The 26,253-nt window shown below is 42.9% G+C and overlaps 1 protein-coding gene across 3 annotated transcripts in view; it reads right to left on the bottom strand.

The window, feature by feature from the left end:
• The window catches only part of klf12 (Kruppel like factor 12), a 238,010-nt gene that overhangs the window by 11,613 nt on the left and 200,144 nt on the right, over positions 1–26,253 (bottom strand). For all 3 annotated transcript variants that reach the window (XM_033023014.1, XM_033023012.1, XM_033023011.1), the window contains 2 exons: positions 23,773–23,902; positions 4,193–4,350 (listed from right to left, as the gene is read on the bottom strand). In XM_033023014.1, coding sequence (XP_032878905.1) covers positions 4,193–4,350; positions 23,773–23,902 — 288 coding nt within the window. The remainder of the gene's footprint in view (positions 1–4,192; positions 4,351–23,772; positions 23,903–26,253) is intronic.

Raw genomic sequence — 26,253 nt, 5'->3', positions numbered from 1 at the left:
TACATCCCAACTTCTATACTCAATGCTCTGATTTATAACTTTGGACTTTGGACTGATATTTGGACTCTAGTTGTGTAAGAAGGAACTGCAGCTGCTGGTTTAAACCGAAGATAGACAAAAAGGCTGGAGTAACTCAGCAGGACAGGCAGCATCTCTGGAGAGAAGGAATGGGTGACGTTTCAGGTCGAGAACCTTCTTTGTCACCTATTCCATCTCTCCAGAGATGCTGCCTGTCCCGCTGAGTTACTCCAGCTTTTGGTATCTATATTTGGGCTCTAGTTGTTCCCTCTTGTAAAATTTAGATATTTATTTCCGTTTTGTCTTCCACCTCAGCCTAATTGTAAATTGAATACAAGATCTGTCCTGCACCAGACCAACACATTTTACCATGTGTTTGCTTTTCAGAACAATTTGCTTTTGCATTATACCTTGATGAATTAAAAGGTAAGAATTTGGTAAAGATTAATTCAGCTAAAAGTAGATTAATCTCTCAATACAAACATATTAAATTCCTAGTAACCTAATTTAAGTGACCAAAATTAGTTTTTTTTTAAATTCACACATTAATTTTGAAGAAGGGTCTCAACCCAAAGCGTCACCCTTCCTTTTTCTCCAGAGACGCTGCCTGACCCAATGAATCACTCCAGCACTGTGTATCTATCTTTGCTATATAGTTCCTTTCTACAATATTATTTTTGAATATGTTTGCTACAGTGGCTGGTTCTACAGTAAGTTAAATAGCATTCAAAACATATTCATGTTGTGGCATCTAATATTAATTATTGAAGCCTGCTTGAAAGGCCAAAACTTTAGACACTCAATGTCTCTATTAATGCAGGTTGGGTCATGGGTAATTATTTTGGCCAGGGTCTGCTTTTTGTGCAATGTTTTTAAATCCATGTAAAGGATCATAGAAATTCTAATTTTATTCATCCCAATTTGGACCTAAAATGAACTATTGCGATTTGTTGGTATTGGGGTACAATTGGATTGAAGAAACAAATTTCAATGGGCTAGAGATTCTGGGCCTGTATTCTGGAATGGAGAAATTAATGGTAGGACGCAAAATCTAAACAGCAGAAGCATCAGCCATGGCCAAAAGACTTTTCATCCTGTTGAACATATGGAACAGTTCATCACAAGAACAGGCCTTCCGCCCACAATGTCTGTGCCAAGCATGATGTCACGTTAAACTAATCTCCTCTGTCTGCAAATGATCCATATCCTTCAATATATTTGTATCCATATTCCATTCCCTGCATATCCTTGTGCCTACCTCAAAGCCTTTTAAACACCACTATATTATCTGCTTCCACCACCTGTCTGTGAATTCCAGGCACCCACCACTCTCTGTGTTTAAAACAAACTTGCCCTGCCCGTCTCCATTCAAGCACCACTGAGACAGACTCATCAATCAATGTAGATTGACACAAAGTGCTGGAGCAACTCAGCGGGTCAGACAACATCTTAGGGGGGAAAAGGAACAGGTGACATTTAGGGTCTGAACCTTTCTTCAGACAATCACTTCCAGAATCAGGCCACGCTTCTGTTTTTTTAGTTTTCAAAAACTCCATTCATTCTTGTCCTCTTAAATTCCATCTTCAGGGCCATGTACACTGAAGTTATACCATTCTCCATGACACTTTCCACAAAAGGTCTCTCAGCTGTTCTTGACCTGATCAATGGTCATATTGTGGTTTCTTGACCATTCCTCATGCTTGCTCATCTCTTACAGGAGGTTCAGTACCTGATCACCTCCAATGTACTTCTCCCCTCATAGATCTCCGTTGAATAATACTGACTTACTCTCCTTAAACACGTCTCTTCCTTTCACAACCACCAAAATAACTCTATTAAAACGTCCATTTTGAGACCATTTGTCAAACCTACAACAATCATTTCAGTCCTTTTGAATCCTTGCTCTCCCAATTCCACCTCTCTTACAAGGGGACCAGGCCAGGTTCATAGATGACAGAGTCTGTATTTGGTACATTATCTTTTTGACCTGTTAAGGTGTGTCATTCATTTGGCAAACAATTCTTTTGAAAGTGTCAGTACACCACATGATTAGTTTACCTCAAAGAATGGCTCTTCCTTCCATCTCCGCACAGTCACCTCCTTGGGATCAAGAATCTATCTTTACCATCGTCCAATATGATACTCCTAACAAGACATCATCTAAAGTGACAGGGTCAGCTACCATGTGTACATCTGGAGTTAGCACCATCTTCTCCATTGCTTCCTAATCTTGGCTTCCTCAATTAAGCCTGGCTGTCTCTCTGATATTGGAGGAGTTTTAAGCCTCATTCAGTCAGTAGTATTGTGGTGATGTTGCCCCAAAGTTCCAGAGACCTGTTTCAATCCTGACCTTGGATGCTGTCTGCACAGAGTTTTCACATTCTCGCCATAACCACATGCATATCCTCTTGCAGAGATGAACTGATGGGTTAATCGGCTACTGTAATTACCATTGACTCCATCTACACTTCACGCTGCCTTGGCAAGGCCACCAGCATAATCTGGGATGAGTCTCGCCCTGGTCACTCCCTCTTCTCCCATCTCTCATCAGGCAAGAGGTACAGAAGTGTGAGAAAACACATACCCCCAGATTCATACCTGCAGTTTCTTCCCAGCTGTCATTGGGAAACTGAACCCTCCTATCAACAACTAGAGTGACCCAGACCACCATTTACCTTATCGGAGACCCTCGGATTATCTGTACTCAGACATTACTGGACTTTGTCTTGCACCAAACGTTATTCCATTGATCCTGCATCTGTACATGGTGGATAGCTCAATTATAATCATATATAGTCTTTCCACTGACTTGACAGCGCGCAACACAAAGCTTTTCACTGTATCTCGGCACACGTGACAATAAACTAAACTACAACTTGGGTTAATGGCAAAAAAAAAGCCAAAGGCGTTTTGATGAAGAGTACGTTTTGGTGGTGCAGGACATAGACATAGACATAGACATAGAAATTAGGTGCAGGAGTAGGCATTCGGCCCTTCAAGCCTGCACCGCCATTCAATATGATCATGGTTGATCATCCAACTCAGTATCCTGTACCTGCCTTCTCTCCATACCCCCTGATCACTTTAGCCACAAGGGCTACATCTAAGGGCTTAAATATAGCCAATGAACTGGCCTCAACTACCTTCAGTGGCAGAGAATTCCAGAGATTCACCACTCTCTGTGTGAAAAATGTTTTTCTCATCTCGGTCCTAAAAGATTTCCCCCTTATCCTTAAACTGTGACCCCTTGTTCTGGACTTCCCCAACATCGGGAACAATCTTCCTGCATCTAGCCTGTCCAACCCCTTAAGAATTTTGTAGGTTTCTATAAGATACCCCCTCAATCTTCTAAATTCTAACGAGTACAAGCCGAGTCTATCCAGTCTTTCTTCATATGAAAGTCCTGACATCCCAGGAATCAGTCTGGTGAACCTTCTCTGCAATCCCTCTATGGCAAGAATGTCTTTTCTCAGATTAGGAGACCAAAACTGTACGCAATACTCCAGGTGTGGTCTCACCAAGACCCTGTACAACTGCAGTAGAGCCTCCCTGCTCCTATACTCAAATCCTTTTGCTAGGACATAACGTCTTCCCTGAGAGCTGGCAATGACCCAATAAGCAGAATTGCTTCTTCTGTGTCATTACAAGCATAAAGACCTTCGTCTTCAAAGTAATTGATTTCATACTTTATTGCTCATTCGTATCCACTTCAGATTTCAGCCGTATTCCTCTTGGCTTCTCATGTAGTTTGGGAAAGCGTAACTTGCTAGAATACTTCCTTATACCAATAGCATGTTAGCCTTCTTAAAACCCATCCATGCCCCCATCCTACCCAAAGCAGCTTTGCCACACAAGTGACCATGTTTCAGAGGTACTTTGGCTGGGTAGTACCCTGGGATATCCCGAGGTTGTGAAAGGTATTAATGTATATCCATGGAAATTAGTCCTTTCTTCCTTCCTCTGTGCCCTCTGAACTCTAGATTTTTCTACCAGTGCATGGTATATATGCTACATTAGTTCTATGATCATGTTAAACCCCGTAAAGCACCAGCTTTCAAACAAACTCTTTCATTCTCACATCCAATGCTTTACTCTGTGACTTGGTGCTCGCTCTCCTCACTTTCCCCATTATGTAACATTTTTACATCAAAGGCAAGCTTTTGTAGCCTCCTACCTGTATGTGTCCTCCTATGTGCTTTCAAATGAGAGCTTTTTGTGTACACTTTATTGCAGCCCTCAAAGTCACACCTGTGAATGCGACGTTTCTTTGAGTCTGGGGACTCCGATCTTCGCTGACGTCTTGTACCCTCGATACTGAAAGGGGAATCTGAACTGGAAAAAGGACACAATGATCACAGGATGAATACACCAGAACTGATGGTTTATTGCCTCAATTAATACTCATGTATAGAATGGGACTTTACCAATGGCATTTACTCCCGGCAACATCAGGAATGTTAAGAGAGTTATTTGTGTTTTGATCGCCCATCCTAGGCTTATCAGCCTCCAGTGCTGATCACTTGCACATTGTGCTCAATGAAACTGAATGTATAGAGTGTAACACTATTGTGTGTTTGTTTGTGTTTGGCTCTAAGTTAGATGGGGAAATGTCTCCCCTGTTTTAGAAATTAATGTTAGATGTACTTTTACCAAAGCCTTTTCACATTAATTAGCAGTACAATAATTTAATAGACTTTTCCTTTACTTTGCTGCCTTCCGTCATTAGGTTGGTTCACCTGCATCATTGTGTTGGAATTATTCCAAGAGGAATAATTAAAAGAACAGGTGACATTTCGAGTCGGAACCCAATATTTTTCTCCAGAAATGGTGCATGATCTGCTGAGTTGCTCCACCATTTTGTGTCTTATCATTTGCATCATTGGTAAATTGAAATGGTGAGTCCAGGTGTCTGGTACAGCCTCTGGTTACTTGTGTGCTACTCAATCCAATTTCAATTGGCTGAGAAATGAGTGAGTGACTAGCCACTATTTTCCTGTTCCTGACCACCTCACCCAAGAACACTAATCATCATGCAAATCACACATGACTTTTTTTAAAGAGGTATAATCATGGAATCAGGCCCTTCGGCCCACTGAGTCTCTGCCAACCATCCATCACCCATTCATTTTAATTCCATGTTGCTCCACTCACACATCTGCTCCTTACACACCAGGGGGAATTTATAGCAGCCAATTAGCATACAAACCCACACAACTTCCTAATTTGAGGAAGGACATCCTTGTGATTGCGGCAGTGCAGCGTAGGTTCACGAGATTGATCCCTGGGATGGCGGGACTGTCATATGAGGAAAGATTGAAAAGACTAGGCTTGTATTCACTGGAGTTTAGAAGGATGAGGGGGATCTTATAGAAACATATAAAATTATAAAAGGACTGGAAAAGCTAGATGCGGGAAAAATGTTCCCGATGTTGGGCGAGTCCAGAACCAGGGGCCACAGTCTTAGAATAAAGGGGAGGTCATTTAAGACTGAGGTGAGAAAAAAACGTTTTCACCCAGAGAATTGTGAATTTATGGAATTCCCTGCCACAGAGGGCAGTGGAGGCCAAGTCACTGGATGGATTTAAGAGAGAGTTAGATAGAGCTCTAGGGGCTAGTGGAGTCAAGGGATATGGGGAGAAGGCAGGCACGGGTTATTGATAGGGGACGATCAGCCATGATCACAATGAATGGCGGTGCTGGCTCGAAGGGCCGAATGGCCTCCTCCTGCACCTATTTTCTATGTTTCAATGACTTTGGGAGGTGGGGAGAAACCAGAGCACCCAGAGAAAACTCACATGGTCACAGGGAGAAAATGCAAATCTAGCACACAGCACCCTAGGTTGGGATAGAACCCAGGTTTCTGGTGCTGTGAGGCAGCAGCTCCACCAGGTGCACCACCATTTTTAAATGCATCGTAATACCTTCCAATACTTCCAACTGTTAAGAACTTAGTAACCACTCAGAAATATAGCCAAGTGGTACAAGTGGTCAGTGGCGAGAAATAGTGCTCGGATGATTTTGAAGAAAGAACAAACATCCAACAAACTCTGTCATGGTGTCAGTTGCTATTGAGCATTCAAACATATTATTTGTAGGTTCCTTGGAATTTTCATTGAAGATGGCCGAGGTGGTTGGCAGGTAGTGCTGCTGATTCACTGCTCCAAAGGCCCTGGTTCAATCCTGACCCAGGGTGCAGTCTGTGTGGAGTTTGCACATTCCCTCTGTGACCACATGGGATTCCTCCAGTTGCTCTGGTATCCTCCCACATCCCAAATTGGAATGTTAATTGACCACTGTAAATTATCCCTGGTGTGGGTTTGTAACAATACATGGGAGCGGGGGGAATCGGAGAACAAATAGATAAATGAGAGAGAACAGATTACAGGGATATATGTGAAAGAATGGGATTGATTGGAATTCTCCCAAGTGCTGATATACACAATAAATTGAGTGGGTCCCTTTCATGTCTACATGAAATGTGAATTTCGCTACAGGGATCAATTTGGATTGTCAGTTTAGAACTGTACAGTTTTGTAACACAACCTTCATCATTCGATTGGGTCTGATGCAGCAGTTGAGTTGCTAGAATCAGGCATTATGAAATTGTAGGTGCTGAAGGTGATGAATCGTGACCCTTCACAATGGAAGGTACAGAAAGAAAAAGCAAGATTGACTGTAGAGTTTCCTGTCGCGATTAACCAAATTCAGAAACTGTGCCATTGATCGGTGTCCTCAACACCAACATAAGCAACTAACTGCATATACATAAAAAAGAGATAAAGTGCTGGAATAACTCAGTGGGTCTGGCAGCATCCCTGGACAACTTAGATAGGTGATGTTTCTCGGGGGCGTGATAACCAGATGAGCCAAAAGGATTGGAGATTTGTGATTGTAAAGCCAGGGGAAGGAATGCAGATGGGGGAAAGGGGAGAAATCAGCTGGGGTTTAGGTGGAGCGCAGGGAAAGGGTGGGGGGGGGAGAAAATGGGTGTGTGAGGGGGAGGGTGCAGGTGGGGGGGGGGGGGAGGTTTGTCAGTAGTTACCTAAAATTGGAGAATTCAAAGTTAATTTCGTAGGGTTGTAAGCTACCCAAGCAGAATATGAGGTGCTGTTCATCTACTTTGCGTGTGGCCTCACTCTGGCAATGGAGGAGGACAAAGAGGTCGGTATGGGAATGGGAAGGGGAGGTAAAATGGTTAGCAACTGGAAGATCCGATAAGACTTGGCAGACTGAGCACACGCAATTGGTGAAACAATTGCAGAGTCTATTCTTGCTCAATGTACAGGAGGTCACATCGGATGCAGTATTAACTGCACATAGTTTTTGTAATGCACAGCCAAAAATAACATAGAATTTCCTAACTACCCTGCCAGTAATTGATTGCAACAGAAATTATGGAGGAACAGCTAGGTATAAATGGGTGCTTTCAATTAGAATAAAAGTTATGAAGCAATAAAAAATATTCCAAATCCATGTTATTGTCTGTAACACTGACATAATCAGAAATGTGTACACTGCCATCTTACTGTCTACAGCAAAATAACAGCTCAGATCTGCCAAAGGAATGGACAACTGAAGGGAAGCTTCTGACTCCCTCATAACTGCTGAAGGCTCAACATTAATCTGTGGTGCTGCACATTTACCACTGGAGTAAATTGAGGGAAGGGTGGGAAAGGGGAGGTGGCAGAGAATCCCACAGATTCACAACCCTCTGGCTGAAAATGTTTTTCCTCATCTCATTCCGAAATGGCCTACCCCTTATTCGTAAAACTCCTGCTGGAGTATCACAAACGAGGAGTCATAGTCTCAGGATACTGGGTAAGACATTTCAAACTGAGGTGGGGGGAAGAACTTCATTTACACGCAGGGTGGCAAAGCTATGGAATTATTTTTCATGGAAGAATGTGGTCTAAAGTACTCAATATATTTAAGAATGTGATTGATTTCTAGACCCAGAAGTACATCAAGAAGATGGGGAGAGTGTGTACATGCTATTGAGTCGAGGATTGCCCGTGATAGTATAGAATAGCTGAGAAGGCTTAATTCCAATTCACATTTTCTACACATTCATGTAATGTGGAAAACACCACAGCCAGTTTATGCAAGCAAGATCCCACAAGTGGGAACCAGGTAATCAGTTGGATCAGCTGAGTCTGGATAAAGGTCATAACCTGAAACATCACCGGCACCTGCAGTTCCTTCCTCCACATTTAATCAGCTGGATTTTTTTAATGATTATGGTTAGGCTGTTGGAAAAGACAGCACTTCTCCATGAATCCCTCAAAATCGAATGCTACAAACACGCTGTTTCCCTATTTTCCTTTCTTTTGGACACCGTGGTTATCTTCCTGCTTAGAAATGTGTCAACACATTCTTGGGAAGGGTTCCAACCAGCCTTCCCTGAGCTGGTGGTTTGGGAATAAAATAAGACACATCAAAACATGCCTGGAAACAGCATGTTTAATCATTTGTGGAACAACCTATTTTCTCTGTATTGCTTGATGTTCTGGCTTGAACACGAACAATGGCACAAAGCCACTCATTGACAAGATTTTTTTTAAACATCAGAGGTTTCCAAACTTCTGTTTATTCTGCAACCCCTTCTGGATTTTGTAGCATGGTTCCTTCCTCGAATTTGTTAATCCTTAAATGTCAATTCCTTGTGTCGGAAGGAACCGCAGATGCTGATTTACACTATACTATTTACACTATTCACATGTGACAATAATTCCGTTCCATCCCCCTTGAGAAAGCAGACAAGGTCTGTTTAATCTCTCACCTGAGAGACATTGTATCATGGACAGTCCAACATTCCCACAGTACTGCACTAGCAGGTCAGTCCAGATTAACGTTAGTACAAATAAAAATTCCCGCACAGATATCTTTGTTATGTCTTGTTTTTCTTCTTGCTTGACATGTGGTAGTGCAACCTCTATTATCATTGAACTACAACAAATACTTCCACTGCAGATACCTCAATGACTGGTCTGTCAAATTCCCTATTTCATTGGCTGCAGGCAGCCTGAGGCAAACCTATAAGAGGCATGAGAAAAGGCACTACTGCAATATGTTTGTCTTTTGTGGAGCTAAAACTGTTCTGTATCTATCATTTTAGATTTGTTTCCATTGTATTTCTATTTTAAACCACAAGATGGTGCAAGGAGAATTGACTACTTGTGAATCTGAGTCCCCACAAATACTGTACGCAAAAAAATAGTGACTTCTGAGACCACCATTACTGAAGACTGAAAAGTCTTGCTTATACAGGAGGAGAACATTCGGCCCATCAGGTTCATGCCAACTTCCCACAATGCAAGCCCACGAGTCCCATTTCCCCCCCGGTATTCCACTGTAATTTATTTACTCACACATGCCCGTCAACTCTATTTGTTTTCATTTATACTTACCCACAATACGTTAACATTAGACGGTTAACCTACCAACACATTTTAAAGAGGAAACTGGATCTCCCAGGGGGATTTCACACAGTAGTCACAGGGAGAACATGCATACTCCACACAGGCAGCATCTGGAATCAGGATCGAACCTGGGTCCCTGGAGTTTTAGGCAGCATCTCTAACCGCTACACCATAATCTCAATTTCAGGACTGCTGTAAACCGAGGGACCAATTGGCAAGTGCACTTTCAACTATCCGTTTCTAGACTTTCAAGCTTTGACCTTATGTTTAGCTGGTATAAGTTGGTGGCTTGCCAGTAAAGCCTGCAATGGATTATTTTCTTCCATTAAGGAGTACCGATTTCTCAAGCCAGTTCCCTAATTTATCCGCTTAATGTAGAAGCACCATTCCACAAAGATGGGCCACATCAATGATATGTCACTGGCGTGTTTGTTTTAATCTCAAAACATTTTTGTGTGGTTTTTGACGGCCTTACCATATAGTCTCTTTTTTTTATTATCTAGAGTGCAGAGGAAGCTATAATTTGACTCAGATATAGGAGAGTGTTGAGAAGTGAATGTGGCAGTTTTCATCAATGAGGTCTATGTATTGTTTACAACATTTTGCAACCTCACAAAAAAAATGCCCAGTAGTTATGCAATTTGTGTAATATGGTTATGTCTATGTTATGTTTTTGTGCATTGTCTGAATGTACGTGCCTGTGATGCTGCTGCAGACACAATTTCCATTGTACCTGTAACTCATCGTACTTGTACATCTGACAATAAACTCGATTTGACAATATCAAAGTTGTTCAAACTTTTTTTTTTAAACAATGCGAATTATAAGATTGACTGAAATTTGTTATAAAAAAAGACTGTCATTCAGCAAAAACTGCAATGTGGCACAGTTCCAATGAGCGTGTTGAGGAATTTTAAATGAAGTAAGTGAAGATCAGTATTCATCTTAGAAGGTTTCAATGCAGGTAACCCCTGTGTTATTGCAGTTCGGGTAAGGGAAATTCTCCCTTGTGGAATTTACACATCACTACCAAAAAATTTGGGGTACTGATTAAAATTACCTCTTATGAAATTTGTGAAAGGAAATTTCTTCACCCACGAGCAGATATCACAACTTTGTGTTAATAAAAATCACAATACAGACAGTTTTCCAGGAATGCATCCCTGGATCCTATAACATGAGTATGTAGGAAAGAACTGCAGATGCTGGTTTAAATCGAAGGTAGACACAAAATGCTGGAGTAACTCAGCAGGACAGGCAGCATCTCTGGAGAGAAGGAATGGGTGACATTTCGGATCGAGACACTTCTTCGAGACCCTACGCATCTTACAATGTATAGTAAGTCAGACTGAAGAGAGACTCAACCCAAAAAGTCACCCAATCCTTCTCTCCAGTGATGCTGCCTGCCCCGCTGAGTTACTCCAGCATTTTATGTCTCCCATAACATGAGGGTCAGCTCAAGGCTGCTTATTCCAGATGTTAACAGGAAACACAAGATGCTGGAATTATGATCAAAAATTCGCACTGGAGGTCAGTCTGAAGGGGGGTCCCAACCTGAAACGTCATCTGTATAATTCCCTGCACTGATGCTGCCTAACACGATGAGTTTCTATAGCATTTTTTTTTTGTTCCTGACGCTCGGTGCCCTGCTTTTGCTGTGTGTTGCCTGTAGGTGGCGAACGTTACTTACTTTAATTATTGGGGACTGCGGTAAAACCGCTTCAACTCGAGATGCTTTTCTAGTGAATGGTTCATTTGCAAACTACTGCAAGGACTTAACCCTATCACCGCAAGCCCAAACTCGCCACTACTGCATAGCAACATGAGTAGAATATTATTTTTTTTCCAAAAAGCTTGCATTTCTTTATCATTCTTTTTGGGAGGTTGCAAGAACACGAGAAAACAAGAAAATGGGAGAAGTGGTAGACCTTAAAGTGGTAGTCCTTAAAGCCTGCCCCACCATTTAATATAATCATGTCTGACCTATGAAGGCCTGAACACCACTTCTGTGACCTTTCTTCATACCCTGCTTCCATGGATCTATATTTATCTACCTCCACTTTAAATACTTCTAATGATCCAGCTTCCACCAGACACTGGGGCTGAGAATTCCAGAATTTCACCTCCCTCTCTGGAAAGAAATGTAATCGTACCCCAATTTTGAGTGAACTTATTTTATAGTTATGTCTCCTTATTCAAGACTGTCCCACAAGTGAAAATCTCAACATCTACCTTATCAAGCCCCGTTAGGATTGTATATATTTGAGTAACATTCACCCATCATTCTTATAAAACCTTATTAAATTCAAGCCCGAACTGTTTAGTCTCTCTTAGTAGAACATCTCTCTCATTAACCTGGTTAATCTCCTTATATTTTTTCTACGTGAGACCAAAATTGTGTTGCAGACCTCATCATTTGCAGTAAAACCTTTATTTAATCTGTCGCTATATTTCACTATACATATCATATTATATATCAATCCCTTATATTTAATCTGCAACCTCTTTGGAAAAAAGGCCAAACAGTGCAATTTGTCTTCTAAACTAATTGTTGGATCTGCCTGATAACTTTTAGTGATACATGCACTAGCGCACCTAGAATCCCTATGAACTTCACTCACTTGCAGTCTCTCTCCATTTAGATAATAATAAAATCACATAATTTTGATTTATCTAACTGAGAACTGCACTGCAGTGTTAGTCTACGTTCTGGTGCTGAAGTCTCTTGAACGAGACTTGAATCACAACCTCCTGATACTGAGACCAGAGTGCTATCCATTGAACCACAGCTGACTCTGTAATACTGGCAACTTTAACGAATGCATAGTAAGTCCCAGCTTTTTATGATGGATAGGGGCAAGGACCAACTGAGAATAATAAAGGATACACAAAGGCGGCTGGCATTGACAAATGCTGTGCACGTTTCATCTTGTCTGAACAAATCTGAATCAAAGAAGCACTGCAAGACCATCTGAAGCCTGTTCTCCAATCACCACCTTTGACCACACTCCCATCCCCAGCTGCACGCTCGCTCCAAACTCCTGAGTGACTATATAAGTAGAGGTGATTCTGGGGCTGACCTCTATTACATGGATGGTAAATCAGTGGATATAAAGGACATAGTGCATAGATTTCCAACAGAATTACAATAAAATGAGAAGCTGAGATCAGTCAAAATGCAAACAAACAGGCCCTTCATCCAAATAAGTCCATGCGGGCTATCAAATACCAATTTCTCCCCCACTACAATTAGTCTGAAGAAGGATCCCGACCAGAAACACCGCCTATCCATGTTCTCCATAGATGCCTTACCTGCTGAGTAACTCCAGCACTTTGTGTCTTTTTTTATGTAAACCTGCATCTGCAATTCCTTATGTCAACCCATTTACACAAATTGTGCACTAAACCCATTTTATTTCCCCACATTCCCATTAACTCTCCCCAACATTTAATTACTCATCTATACACTAGGAACAATTCCCTGGGGTCATTGGCCTACCATATTGCACATCTTGAGGGAAGAAGATTGGACTTTATTGCTTTCCATCACAGTGAGGAATGTGGGGAGTCTGCGGTAGTCAATGTTTATGTTAACTTTTATGTAGTTGTGTGTCTTGTTGTTTTTTTTGGTATGGCTACATGGTACATGGTACACGACCTTTGAAACCTTTGATCTTTGGCATGTGGGAGGGAAATGGAGCATCCGGAGGAGACATGCATGGCCACTACATTCCACAGAGACAGCAGCTGACCGCAGAACTGAACTCTGTGCTGCCTTTTGTGCCAAAGACATAAGCAAAATCTAAGCAGAAACAGGAGAATGGATGGATTTCAAAATACACTCTGCCAGGGGAGTGGTGGAGGCAGATACGATTGCGGTATTTAAGAGACATTTGGATGGGCACATGGATACGGTATGTAGGGGTTGGAGGAATATGGATTATGAGCAGGCAGATGAGAATTGGCCTTGGCATCATGTTTGGCACAGATATTGTGGACTGAAGGGCCTGTTCCTGTGCTGCATTGTTCTATATTCTATGTCCTAAATAATGGGGAAGAGGACATTGGCTGACAGAATTGGAAGGTCAGTTTAATACACGGAATTATATAGTGCTACAATTCAAGCAGGGTCTCACAAGCAGCAAATTGGGAAATAATAAGCTAAATTGTTCCCTGATTGGATTCAATGATACCGTTGACAATCACCAGAGTGAATTAATAAGACCTGTATTTTACATCCCAAGGAAAAGAGACCACCATTAATTGTGCGGCCCACCCTCATTGCTGCATTTATTAGCAAAATATGTGCTTTGGTCTCTGAAATGGGTTTTGAACCTCATCTTCGATGCAACAAAGTAAGCCTTTCATTTCATTTCACAGGATTTGGGTTTATATCTCAAATAGTTATCTTGTAATCACCAGAAAGCAGAAACAAATTCAGTTTACTAAAGCTGCATTGATTTGATGGGAAAGATGGATCAGTCAAGATGAAATGTGACTGGATCCATCCAACAGTTAACTGGAATTTTATGGTGTGAATGAATATAACTTTAATTTGTTCCTCACTGAATTCATGCAGGAGTCAGGAGAGAGCTTTAGCTTTACCCAGGCTGGGATTTAGGGCATCAACTTGTCATAATTCACATCATTACTCACTCAGTTCATTTTCCACACTTTATTTTAATGACGGCCTTACTTTAAATAACGGAAGCTGAGATGTAAAAACTATATGTGTAGGAAGGAACTGCAGATGTTGGTTTGTACTGAAGTTACACACAAAATGCTGGAGTAATTCAACGGGTCAGGCAGCATCCCTGGAGAGAAGGAATAGGTGATGTTCTTCAGACACTATTAAAAACTATTCAGTGGTAACCGAAATACAAATTAAAAAATTGTAATTTTGACTTAAGATCCAAATTTCTGCTGCACTCTGGCGGAGTGCTGTTTATTCAGTGTTGGCAGAGTGTTGGCCTTGCTGACACAGGATGGAGATGGTGTATTCTTCGTGTCTCTTTCCTGCATCTGCAGGGCCAGATTGATGACCTTCAGATCATGAACAAAGCCACCCTCGATAATGTCAGGGCTCAACCTGTGTAGGTCAAACAAGCATTTACAACCATCTCCTTCCAGGAGCATCAAGTGAATGATCTATCTAAGCTCCCACTGGATGTCTTTACCATGACACACACCATTCTTCAGGTCATTTGATTCACTCCACATAATATAAAGAAACCGATAGGAGAACCGGCGTAACAAAGGCTCTGGGATGAGACAATATCTCAGCTGTTAAACATAGAACGGTACTGCACAGGAAAACAGGGCCTTTGGCCCACAATGTATATGCCGAACATGATGCCGTTAAACTGATCTCATTTGCCTGTACATGATCCATCTCCCTCTATTCCCTGCACTTCCATGTGACTATCTAAAAGCCTCTTAAACACCACTATTGTATCTGCCTCCACCACCACTCCTGGCAATGCGTTCCAGGCAGCCACCCCTCTCTATGTAAAAAAACATGGCCTGCACTTCTCCATGAAACTTTTCCCATCCCACCTGATAGCTTTGACCTATGGTGTTGGATATTTACTCCCTGGGAAAAAGTTCTGACTGTCTACCCTACCCATGCCTCTCAGAATTTTATTTACTTCTTTCAAGTCTCCCTCAACTTCTGACGTTCCAGAGAAAACTATCCAACCTGTGACAGAGTATCAAGTAAAGATGATGTGTGTGAGAAGAGCCTGTAGGTGGCGGTGTTTCCATTTGCCTGTTGCACTTGTCTTCCCTATTTACACACCATTCTTATTTGGAACTCCCATTGCTATTCCTTTGCTGTCAATGGATCGGAATCCTTGAATACCCTTCCCTAAACTGAAGGAGCAACTTCACCAAAAAGACTATTGTATCTTCACAAAAACAATTGTGGATGAGCAGTAAACATGTGGCACCCACATCCTGTAAATTAATTGCAAATTTTACATAATGACTCTAGTTCTTGTAACTTCAACTGAATCTCAGATATATTTAGTAAAACTAGAATTTAAAGGTGTTTATTTTTTACGACAAGCAATATTGATAGGTACTGCATGGCAGGCTGATCTGGTACGTTTAATCACATGGTGAGCTTTAGACATTAAACCGTAGAGATTTAGCATGGAAACAGGCCATTCGGCCCGTCAAGTCCATGCCGACCAGCGATCACCTGGTACCCTAACATGATCCTACACACCAGGGACAATTTACAATTTTACCGAAGCCAATTAACCCACAAACCTCTACGTCTTTGGAGTTTGGGAGGAAACCGGGGCACCCGGAGAAAACCCACAGGGTCACAGAGAGAACTTCATACAGACCCTGTAGTCAAGATCGAATCAAGGTCTCTGACGTTGTAAGGCAGCAACTCTACTGCTATGCCACTGTGTAGTCCCAATGCTAGCCAATTAGATACAAAATTGACAGAGTGGAAGGAGTTCAGAGTGGAACCTTTTCAGATTGGAGCCCTGTGACCAGTGATGTGCTGCAGAGATCGAATGTGGGTCCATTGCTCTTTGCCATCTATCTATATTACTAAAAGTCTGATCTTGACCACTTCCTGTTGTTCTGTATATTGATTTCAGAAGAAACGCTGCCACTTACGGCTGTGATTTTTGACCATCTTACTCAGTCCCCCTCCGCTGCGCAGGGCAAGAGGATTTTACCCATCGATTAAAAATAAAAGAGTTATTAGTGTTTAAAAAAGATTGAGATTCTCTCTCCTGAAGGCCACGCCCCTTCCAGAGGGACTATAAAACCCGGAAGTGTTGAGTGCTTCAGTCAGTCTCTGCAAGATGGGGAAGCGATATGCCCACGTCTCTCAGTCTGAGCTGTGAATAACACTGAACTCACGTCTACTAAACTATGAGTGGTTTTACTGACCTGTCAGTACCCTTAATGTGGTTTGCAAATATAGTTTGGAAATGCTAAAGCTGTGTTGCCTTTGGTTTGGAAATGCTAAAGCTGTGTTGCCTTTGGTTTGGAAATGCTAAAGCTGTGTTGCCTTTGGTTTGGAAATGCTAAAGCTGTGTTGCCTAATTAAAGTTGCCTTGCCTAATTAAAGTTGCCTCACCTAAATAAAGTTGCCTTGCCTAATTCAAGTTGCCTTGCCTTCTATATAATTAAAAGTCTAATCTTGACCACTTCCTGTTCGCGCTTTGTATTAATTTTAGAAAAATCGCTACCACGTATGGCTATGATTTTTGGCCATCTTATTCAGAGTCCCCCTCTGCTTATCAGGTGCCGAGGATTTCTCCCATCGATAAAAAGTAAAAGAGTTATTAGTGTTTAAAAAATATTGAGATTCTCTCTCCTGTCAATCACGCCATGAAGGCCATGCCTCTTCTGGTGGGAAGTGGGGAGGGACTATAAAACCCAGAAATGTGGGCGTGGCTCAGTCTCTGCAAGATGCAGGAGGGAGAGGTCACAACTCGCTGTCTTTAGTGGCCTTGCACCCTGCTTGAAATGGTATGAAAATGCATTTGAATTTGGTGGCCTTGCACCCTGCTTGAAATGGAATTTCAAGGAATAGCCGTGAGTCAACTGCCAGCCCACCAGCTGTGAGTGAGTGAGCTGTCAGCACAACAGGCTTGAGTGACTGAGCCGCCAGCCCAAGAATCCATTCGGCTCACAATGTCCATACTAGCCGTCTGGAGACCAGTCCCTTCAGCCCACAACACCCATACTAGCGCTCCAGAAAGCCCCCCCCCCCCCCCCCCCCCCGGCCACCAATATTGGAATTGGTGGAGAGGTGGAATATTGCGTTGGGGACCAGCCTTCCCAACGGGTCCCACTTAGTCTAGTATATTAAAGATTTGGATGACATAGCAAGTTTGCGGATGACAGTAGAAAAGGTTGTCAATGGTTACAGCAGGATCTAGAAGGTGGATCCAGGAATTTTAATGGTTCTGTCATTGCAACCATAAGGTAGCATGAGATGACAGAACCTAACCTCATTGAGAACGTAGTTCCCTCACTCATCCTCAATGCAGTCAACCTGCAAGTCAATGGTGTGAACAGGTCTTTATCAAATCAGTCCTGATACAGGATCAACCTGAAACGCTGACTGTTCCTTTCCTCTCAAAGTTGCCGCTCAAATTGCTGAGTTCCGAGGTTGCGTAATTAGCGTGCCAAGGACACGTAAGTGGGACATGGGCTTTAGGATAATTGTGGAGATTAGGCAATCCTATTGAAAAACTCAGCACAAGGAAAGAAAACAAGTGCTATTGTACTGATTAAATATATCATCTGGCCATTTCAAAATCTGCCAGGTGGTGATTCTGTTGCTGTTTTCCGCTGCACTCACTGATGAGGGTCCTTTTAGGAATGGTTTGAAAGCTACCTTGTTATTGGATCCCAGTCACAAAGCAATGTGTATGAATGGACTGTGCTTTTAAGTGGATGTATTTATAAGGGTGGAGGAAAGCCAGCCAGACTTAATTGTGAACTGTCTCACAAGCACATTCAACCCACTTCCTGCCGTTCTGCACTGTTGGTGATCACCTGTTTCTTTTGGACTAATGCCAGCCCAAGGTCTTAATAGAAATTAGATAGATCTGTTCTTGCAATTCCCAGTGGTCAAACAGAGAGCAGGATCGTGGCTGACCTAAAACATGCTCGGTAGTTGCTCAAAATGCACAATATGGTCGCAATTTTGTATTTCATTCAGATTCCAAAATTTTGTTCCAGTGGAACTGAATTTCTGAAGAAGAGTTATTTGTATGTTTAGCACCAGCAAATATGGTGAATTTTTCTCCCTTTAAATCAGTTAGTGGTGAGCAACATCATCTTTTCCAACCTAAGTTCCAATTCTAAGTTGGCTGATTTAACAGCTGAAACTCTTTTAAAAATATAAAAACTCAGACCTTTGATTCATTATACTTTGGAATTTATACTTTAGAGGGACTTTAGGATTACAGCACAGGAACAGGTCCTTCGGCACAAACCAAGTCTGCATTGACCAGTGATCACCCGGTACACGGGCACTATCCTACACACTATGGCCAACTTATAATTTTAATGAAGCCAGTTAACCTACAAACCTGTCTTTGGAGTGCAGGAGGAAACCTGAGCACCCGGAGTAAACCCACGCGGTCACAGGGAGAATGTACAAGCTCCGTGCAGACAGCACCCTTGGACAAAATCGAACCCATGTCGCTGGCGTTGTAAGGCAGCAACTCTACCTCTACCACGTTTCATTAAACGGAAAGGAATCAATTAAAAGCAAATACTGATCAACTTATATTACTTTTCCCTTTTTGAAGAGAATGGTTTGCACATTATAGATGCTCAATTTAATCTTGGCCGCATCCGCTGTACTTTGATCCGGTTTATTTTTTAATAATCATTGCAATGTATGCCCTGTTTCTAAAGTCGTATTCAGCTAACAGTGACAGGTATCACAAAAAATTGCACAGAAATTAATAATTCCCTTGTAATAATATTTGAAAATGATTGGTGCCTCATGTTTGACAGGGAGAGGAGCGGTTAAATTACTAACAAATGTTTTTGTCCTCAAGGGAGACATGAGACTGCAGATGCGGGAATCTCGAGCAAAATACAGACTGCTGGGGAACTCAGTGGGTCAGAGGGAAATAACCAGATGATGTTTCGGGTCAGGACGTTCTTGACCCACTGAGTTCCTCAGGCAGTTTGTTTTTTTTGGTCCTCAATTCAATGTTGTGTCTCAAAAGACATGTTAACCTGGGTGCATACCTTGGCATTAGCTAGAACTACAGCTTGGTATGGACATGATGCATGGTGCAAAGATGCTCGGGGGAGAAGGGTGTAGTATCATCTGGAAAATTATGTGTATGTTGAAGCTCATATCAGCTCAATGGGAGGGAACGAAAGGTCATGATTATTCATTGACTTGCACTTGCATTCGTTCCTCCAAGGCCTACGGGATCTCCCAGTTGCTGAGTAATTCAATTCCTCTTCCTGTTCCCGTACTGGCCTTTCTGTCCTGGGCCTCCTCCATTGCTAGGGTGTGGCCACACAAATCAGAATAACAGCTCCTCATATTCCACTTGGGTAGCTTAGAAACACAATGATATAAACATGGAAGATACACACAAAGTGCTGGAGTAACTCAGCGAGTCAGCCACCTTGAAATATCTATTCCTTCTGGTGGGGAGACAGTTCCAGTACTTCGATGTAATGATGATGTAGGACTAATAATGTGTTTCTAAGTTAGGATGGTGTGTGACTTGGAGGTGACCGTGACAATGCTGGTGTCTCTATGAGTCTGCTGCCCTTGTCTTCCTGATGGTAAAGATCATAGTTTTGGGAATAGCTATCAATTTTGGTTCAGGAAATAAGAGTACTAGGAACCGGTATTGGTTTATTATTGTCATGTATACTGAGATACAGTGATTTTTTTTTGAATGTGTTATTCAGGCAGTTAAGCAACCTTCAGCCTATATTAGAAAGCACAGCACGATTTCCAGCTCTCTGCTCTTTGCATGGAGAGCATGTTTACTGCAGTCATTCACGTGTTGCCAAGTTTCCAGTGCTGAACTGAAGACAAAGTTCTCTCACTTACATTAACATGATTTACCAATGGCTGCAACATTCTCTGGTACTGAAGCTGAATTACTGAAGCAGCCAAAAACGACACTGATGCAGGTCATTGAAGATGAATTACAATCATCTAAAAAATGATACAGCAGGCAGTGAAGAAAGCGAATGGCATGTTGGCCTTTATAACAAGAGGAATCGAATATAGGAGCAAAGAAGTCCTTCTGCAGTTGTACAGAGGCCTAATGAGACCACACCTGGAGTATTGTGTGCAGTTTTGATCCCCTAATTTGAAGAAGGACATTCTTGCTATTGAGGGAGTGCAGCGGAGTTTACAAGGTTAATTCCCGGGATGGCGGGACTGTCATATGCTGAGAGAATGGAGCAGCTGGGCTTGTACACTCTGGAGTTTAGAAGGATGAGAGGTTATCTGATTGAAACATATAAGATTGTTAAGGGTTTGGACAAGCTAGAGGCAGGAAACATGTTCCCGATGTTAGGGGAGTCCAGAACCAGGGGCCACAGTTTAAGAATAAGGAGTAAGCCATTTAGAACGGAGACGAGGAAACACTTTTTCTCACAGAGAGTGGTGAGTGTGGAATTCACCCTTCAACCGGATGGACCTCTGAGTTCCAAGTTGGGACGGCATGGTGGCACAGTGGTAGAGTTGCTGCCTTACAGCGACAGTGAACCGGGTTCGATCATGCCTGTGGGTGCTGCCTGTACGGAGTTTGTACATTTTCCCCATGGGTTTTCCCATGTGCTCCAGTTTCCTCCTACATTCCAAAGACATACACATTTTGTAGGTTGATTGGCTTCACTAAAGAATGTAAATTGGCCCTAGTGTGAGGGTAGTGCTAGTATATGCTAGTCATATGCTGAGAGAATGGAGCAGCTGGGCTTGTACACTCTGGAGTTTAGAAGGATGAGAGGATCTCATTGAAACATATAAGATTGTTAAGGGCTTGGACACACTAGAGGCAGGAAACATGTTCCCGATGTTGCGGGAGTCCAGAACCAGGGGCCACAGTTTAACAATAAGGAGTAAGCCATTTAGAACGGAGACGAGGAAACACTTTTTCTCACAGAGAGTGGTGAGTCTGTGGAATTCTCTGCCTCAGAGGGCGGTGGAGGCAGGTTCTCTGGATGCTTTCAAGAGAGAGCTAGATAGGGCTCTTAAAAATAGCGGAGTCAGGGGATATGGGGAGAAGGCAGGAACGGGGTACTGATTGGGGATGATCAGCCATGATCACATTGAATGGCGGTGCTGGCTCGAAGGGCCGAATGGCCTACTCCTGCACCTATTGTCTAAATTCACCCACTGGAACTCCAGAAAACAAGGGGACATCACTGCCACTCCACCACTGCCATTGACATCAGATAACAAGGAATAGTTATTTCTGACAAGACGCAAACTGTATATGAATAAATGCAAATAATATAACTGGCACTTTGAGAAGATTGCAATGAATGTCAGGAGCATTCATTGAGGCTATCCCTCCACAATGTATGGTTCACCTCATCATCTTAGCAGGAACAAGTCACAACTAACAAAGGATCTCTTGTTCTCTTGTAGTGGACAACTCTAAATGTCTTTGTACTGTTGGATTATAGTAGTTCAGTTGATTGCATCCTCATCTCGGAGTTGAAAGGATATCGGGGTTTATGCCGTACTCCTGGGAGATAAGTGTAAAAACTGGGCAGCTACTGCAATGCAGTATCACAGTTGTGCTACATCATTAGTGGTTCTATCTTAAATTGCGTCCATTTTCTCCCTCAGGTGGTGGATGTAAAAGGATCTAAAGGCAATGTAGCGAAAGGAAGGTGAGTTATCCCCAGTGTATCCTTGGCTAATATTTATCTCTCAATCAGCATTCCTGGGAACGGATTGCCTGGTTATTATCACATTGCTGCTTTTGCCACCTTGCCGTTTGTCCTACATTACAGCAGTGATTACACTTCAAAAGTACCTTAGTATTTGGAGGTAGACAAAAATGCTGGAGAAACTCAGCGGGTGAGGCAGCATCTATGGAACGAAGGAAATAGGCAATGTTTCGGGTCGAGACCCTTCTTCAGACTGATATGGGGGTGGGGGGGGGGGGGAGAAGAAGGAAAGAGGCGGAGACAGTAGGCTGTGGGAGAGCTGGGAAGGGGAGGGGAAAGAAAGAGAAAGCAGGGACTACCTAAAATTGGAGGTCAATGTTCATACCGCTGGGGTGTAATCTACCCAAGCGATATATGAGGTGCTGCTCCTCCAATTTAAGGTGGGCCTCACTCTGGCCATGGAGCAGGCCCAGGACAGAAAGGTCGGATTCGGAAAGGGAGGGGGAGTTGAAGTGCTGAGCCACCGGGACTTCAGGTTAGTTATTGCGAACCGAGCGGACGTGTTGGGCGAAGTGATCGCCAAGTCTACGCTTGGTCTCACCGATGTAGAGCAGCTGACACCTAGAGCAGCGGATGTAATAGATGAAGTTGGCAGAGGTGCAGGTGAACCTCAGCTGCACCTGGAAAGACTGCTTGGGTCCTTGGATGGAGTCAAGGGAGGAGGTAAAGCGACAAATGTAGCTTTTCCTGCAGTTACAAGGGAAAGTGCCAGGAGAGAGGGTGGTTTGGGTGGGAAGGGATGAATTGACCAGGGAGTTACGGTGGGAGCGGTCTCTGCGGAAAGCCAAAAGGGGAGGAGATGGGAAGATGTGACCAGTGGTGGGATCCTGTTGGAGGTGGCAAAAATGTCAGAGGATTATATGTTGTATGTGATGGCTGGTAGGGTGGAAGGTGAGGACAAGGGGAACTCTGCCGTTGTTATGAATGGGGGATGGGGAGTGAGAGCAGAGTTATGGGGTATAGAAGAGACCTTGGTGAGAGCCTCATCTATGGTAGAAGAGGAGAACCCCCCGTTCCCTAAAGAATGAGGACATCTCCGATGCCCTGGTTTGGAACACCTCATCCTGGGTGCAGATGCGGCGTAGACGGAGGAATTAGGAGTAGGGGATGGAGTCCTTACAGAAAGCAGGGTGGGAAGAAGTGTAGTACAGATAGCCATGGGAGTCAGGGGGTTTATAGTAGATGTCGGTCAGTAGTCTGTCACCTGCGATGGAGATAGTGAGGTCTAGAAATGGTAGGGAAGTGTCGGAAATGGTCTAGGTGTATTTGGGTGCCGGATGGAAGTTAGTGGTGAAATGGATGGTCAGTGAGTTCTGTATGGGTGCAGGAGGTAGCACCAATGCAGTCATCGATGTAGCGGAGGTAGAGTTCAGGGATAGGGCCACGGTACGCCTCGAACAAGGATTGTTCGACGTACCCTACAAAGAGGCAGACATAGCTTGGGCCCATGCGCGTGCCCATAGCTACGCCTTGGATTTGGAGGAAATGAGAGGAGTCAAACGACAAGTTGTTACAGGTAAGGACCAGCTCTGCTAGGCGGAGGAGAGTATCAGTAGACGGGGATTGGTTGGTTCTGCGGTCAAAGAAGAAACGGAAGGCTTTAAATGTGGTGGGGCATGGAGGTGTGGAGTGACTGGGCATCCATGGTGAAGATGAGGGAATGGGGGCCTAGAAAAATAAGTATTTGGAGAGTTCTTTGAGACTCTCCAAAGAGAAATGGTGCAATATAAATACAAGTCTCTAATTGCAAGATTATTTTGTTTCTAAATAAAACTATGGAACTCACTCTAATTCTGATAACTAGCAAGCGGTGCAAAGAAAGCAAAATTCTGATGGCATTACATACCACAATCATTAGAAATAACACAGACCTATAGTGTACAGAAAGAGATGTACTTACTCTTGTACAGCTCTTGCAATGGAAAGTGCTGTGGATCCAGTTTCATTAACACTGTCCAACGTCACATTTGGAAGGTCATCATCCTCGCTGTCACTTTTGATGCGTCCAGGTGATAGGCTCCTCAGTTGTGCTGCAGCAGACAGCAACATATTAGTGCTCAAAATCGCCCACTTATTACCTCTGCTTTATTCAGTATCAGACTTGAGATTTTATCAGATCATTAAGAAAAAGAGATGAATGACATAAAGACATAAACACTTTAAATCAAAAAGCAATAAGCTATACAGGCTTAACCAGCTCTCTTTGCTATTCAATAAGATCAGAGCTTGATCCTAACCCTTGCACGGGTTGTCTCCACGTTACGATGGAGTACGTTTCGGAGAACTGTTTGTAAGCCAATCTGTTTGTCAGTCGTAAACAGTGTGTGGGAAGGATCATGGAAGCAGTTGTGATGGAAGGAAGAACAGCTGTTGGAAGAATTGCCATGAACTGAACGAGCGAGTCTGCCCGGCGCTCCCTGTACAATGCTCGACACAGCCCTCGATTATTGAAGGGGGTGGGGATGGGAGAAGGCGCGCCAAAAGGTTGTACCATTAGAAACGAGATGAGGAGAAATTCCTTTAGTCAGAGGGTGGTGAATCTGTGGAATTCATTGCCACAAGCGGCTGTGGAGGCCATCATTGGGAAATTTTAAGGGGCAAATTGACAGATTCGTGTTTAGTACGGGTGAAAGGGGTTCTGAGGAGAAGGCAGGAGAATGGGATTGAGAGGAAAAGACAGATCAGTCATGATTGAATGGCGGAGTAGACGATGGGCCGGATGGCCTAATTCTGCTCCTTTAACTTATGGACATGAAATGTCCCATTCCCTTCTGGCAGAAAATGCCTGTTGTCCCTCAGCAGTGGGAAAATCCCAAAACACCCATTGGTTTCCCAAACATTTGTTTGTACCTATGGGATGCCCACAAGTCAGGCGTCTGAATCCTGGGGAGAACATGTATGCATTTTCCTACCTCATCCCCATATCTTTCAATTCCCTTAGTATCCACACCTTTACTGATCTCAGTACAAAATACATTCTGCAACTGAGTACCTGCAAATATCTGGAGAATTGCAAAATGCAATACTCTCTGACTAAAGTAAAAACCCATATCTTGCTCCTAGCAAGATGACTATGTCAAGACCATGCTCCCCAGGTCTCAAAGAGAAACAAGTGCTGAGCAGCTATACTTTCAAACCTTGAAGAATTCCTTCATGTTATACTTTTGCAGTGCAACACTATCACTCGCTTGAAAATGGGCAGGCTTTATAAAATGTTTCGGCTTCCCACAGTTAACGGGGGCATTTGCTTTCTGCTCAAGGGCATTCTCGTTTTATCCCCAAATATTTCTATCCAGACATTTATCGGTGTTATTGCCATGATCAGGCAATGATCCTCTCCTGCAGTCTCACAAAGAACCTCAATCAGTCATGACAAATCTGTATTAACAGCAGGAAGATATCTGGTGCTCTGTCTGGTAGCTGTAAAAATAAGTTTACAACTTGGAAAACAGGGAAACTCCTGCTCTTTCCTGTTTTTACTTGATCTTGGATCCATGTCTAAGTGAAACAGGAAAATGCGGGAATTTTCCAAAGCACGCGAAAGAGACAGATTGGATGATAAGTTAGGTAACATGTGAAATTGTAATCCAATTTCTCATTGATGGAGTACAGACAAATACACCATGACCTGCCAAATGCAAGCATGTACAAATTTGGAAAAAAAGATTTGGGAATATGAGATTCTGGACTCCTCCAACTCTGGCTTCTCGCTTCTCCCCAGATTTAACTGGTTCATCACTGGTAGTCATGCTGCCAAGGCACTAAATTTGGGGAATTCTTTCCCTAACCATCTTCACCTTTCTCACCCTTTACTTCTTTAACATGCCACGTAAAATATCTTTCTACAACCAGACTTTTGGGCTATTTCATTTAGTTTAAAGATACAACGCGGAAACAGGCCCCTCTGCCTACTAAGTCTGCACCGACCAGCGTTCCCCGCACATTAACACTATGCTACACACACTAGGGATAATTTTACATTTATAACCAAGCCAATTAACCTACAAACCTGTACATCTTTGGAGTGTGGGAAGAAACCGGAGATAACCCACGCAGGCCATGGGGAGAACGCACAAACTCCACACAGACAATACCCGTAGTCTGGATAGAACCAGGGTCTCTGGCGCTGTGAGGCAGCAACTCTACCGCTGCACCACCATGCCGCCTGTTGATACTGGTCCTGGGATTTGATTTATTACCACTGCTATGTGAAGGAACTTTTTTTTTGGCCCTTGTTGCTGAATCACGGAAGAATCTGGACTGTAATTGAATGGAAGTGTTCAAAAGTTTTGATGAGAAGATTGTGGAAACAGACCAATTAGTAATTGTTTGGTCAAATTCAAAGGCTTATGATCATGACTAAAGTTTTAGGATTGAGTGT

This window comes from Amblyraja radiata, chromosome 6, assembly GCF_010909765.2.
Source record: "Amblyraja radiata isolate CabotCenter1 chromosome 6, sAmbRad1.1.pri, whole genome shotgun sequence".
Taxonomy (NCBI): domain Eukaryota; kingdom Metazoa; phylum Chordata; class Chondrichthyes; order Rajiformes; family Rajidae; genus Amblyraja; species Amblyraja radiata.
The sequence above is the reverse complement of the archived record's forward strand: the minus strand, read 5'-3'. Positions and strand labels throughout refer to the sequence as shown.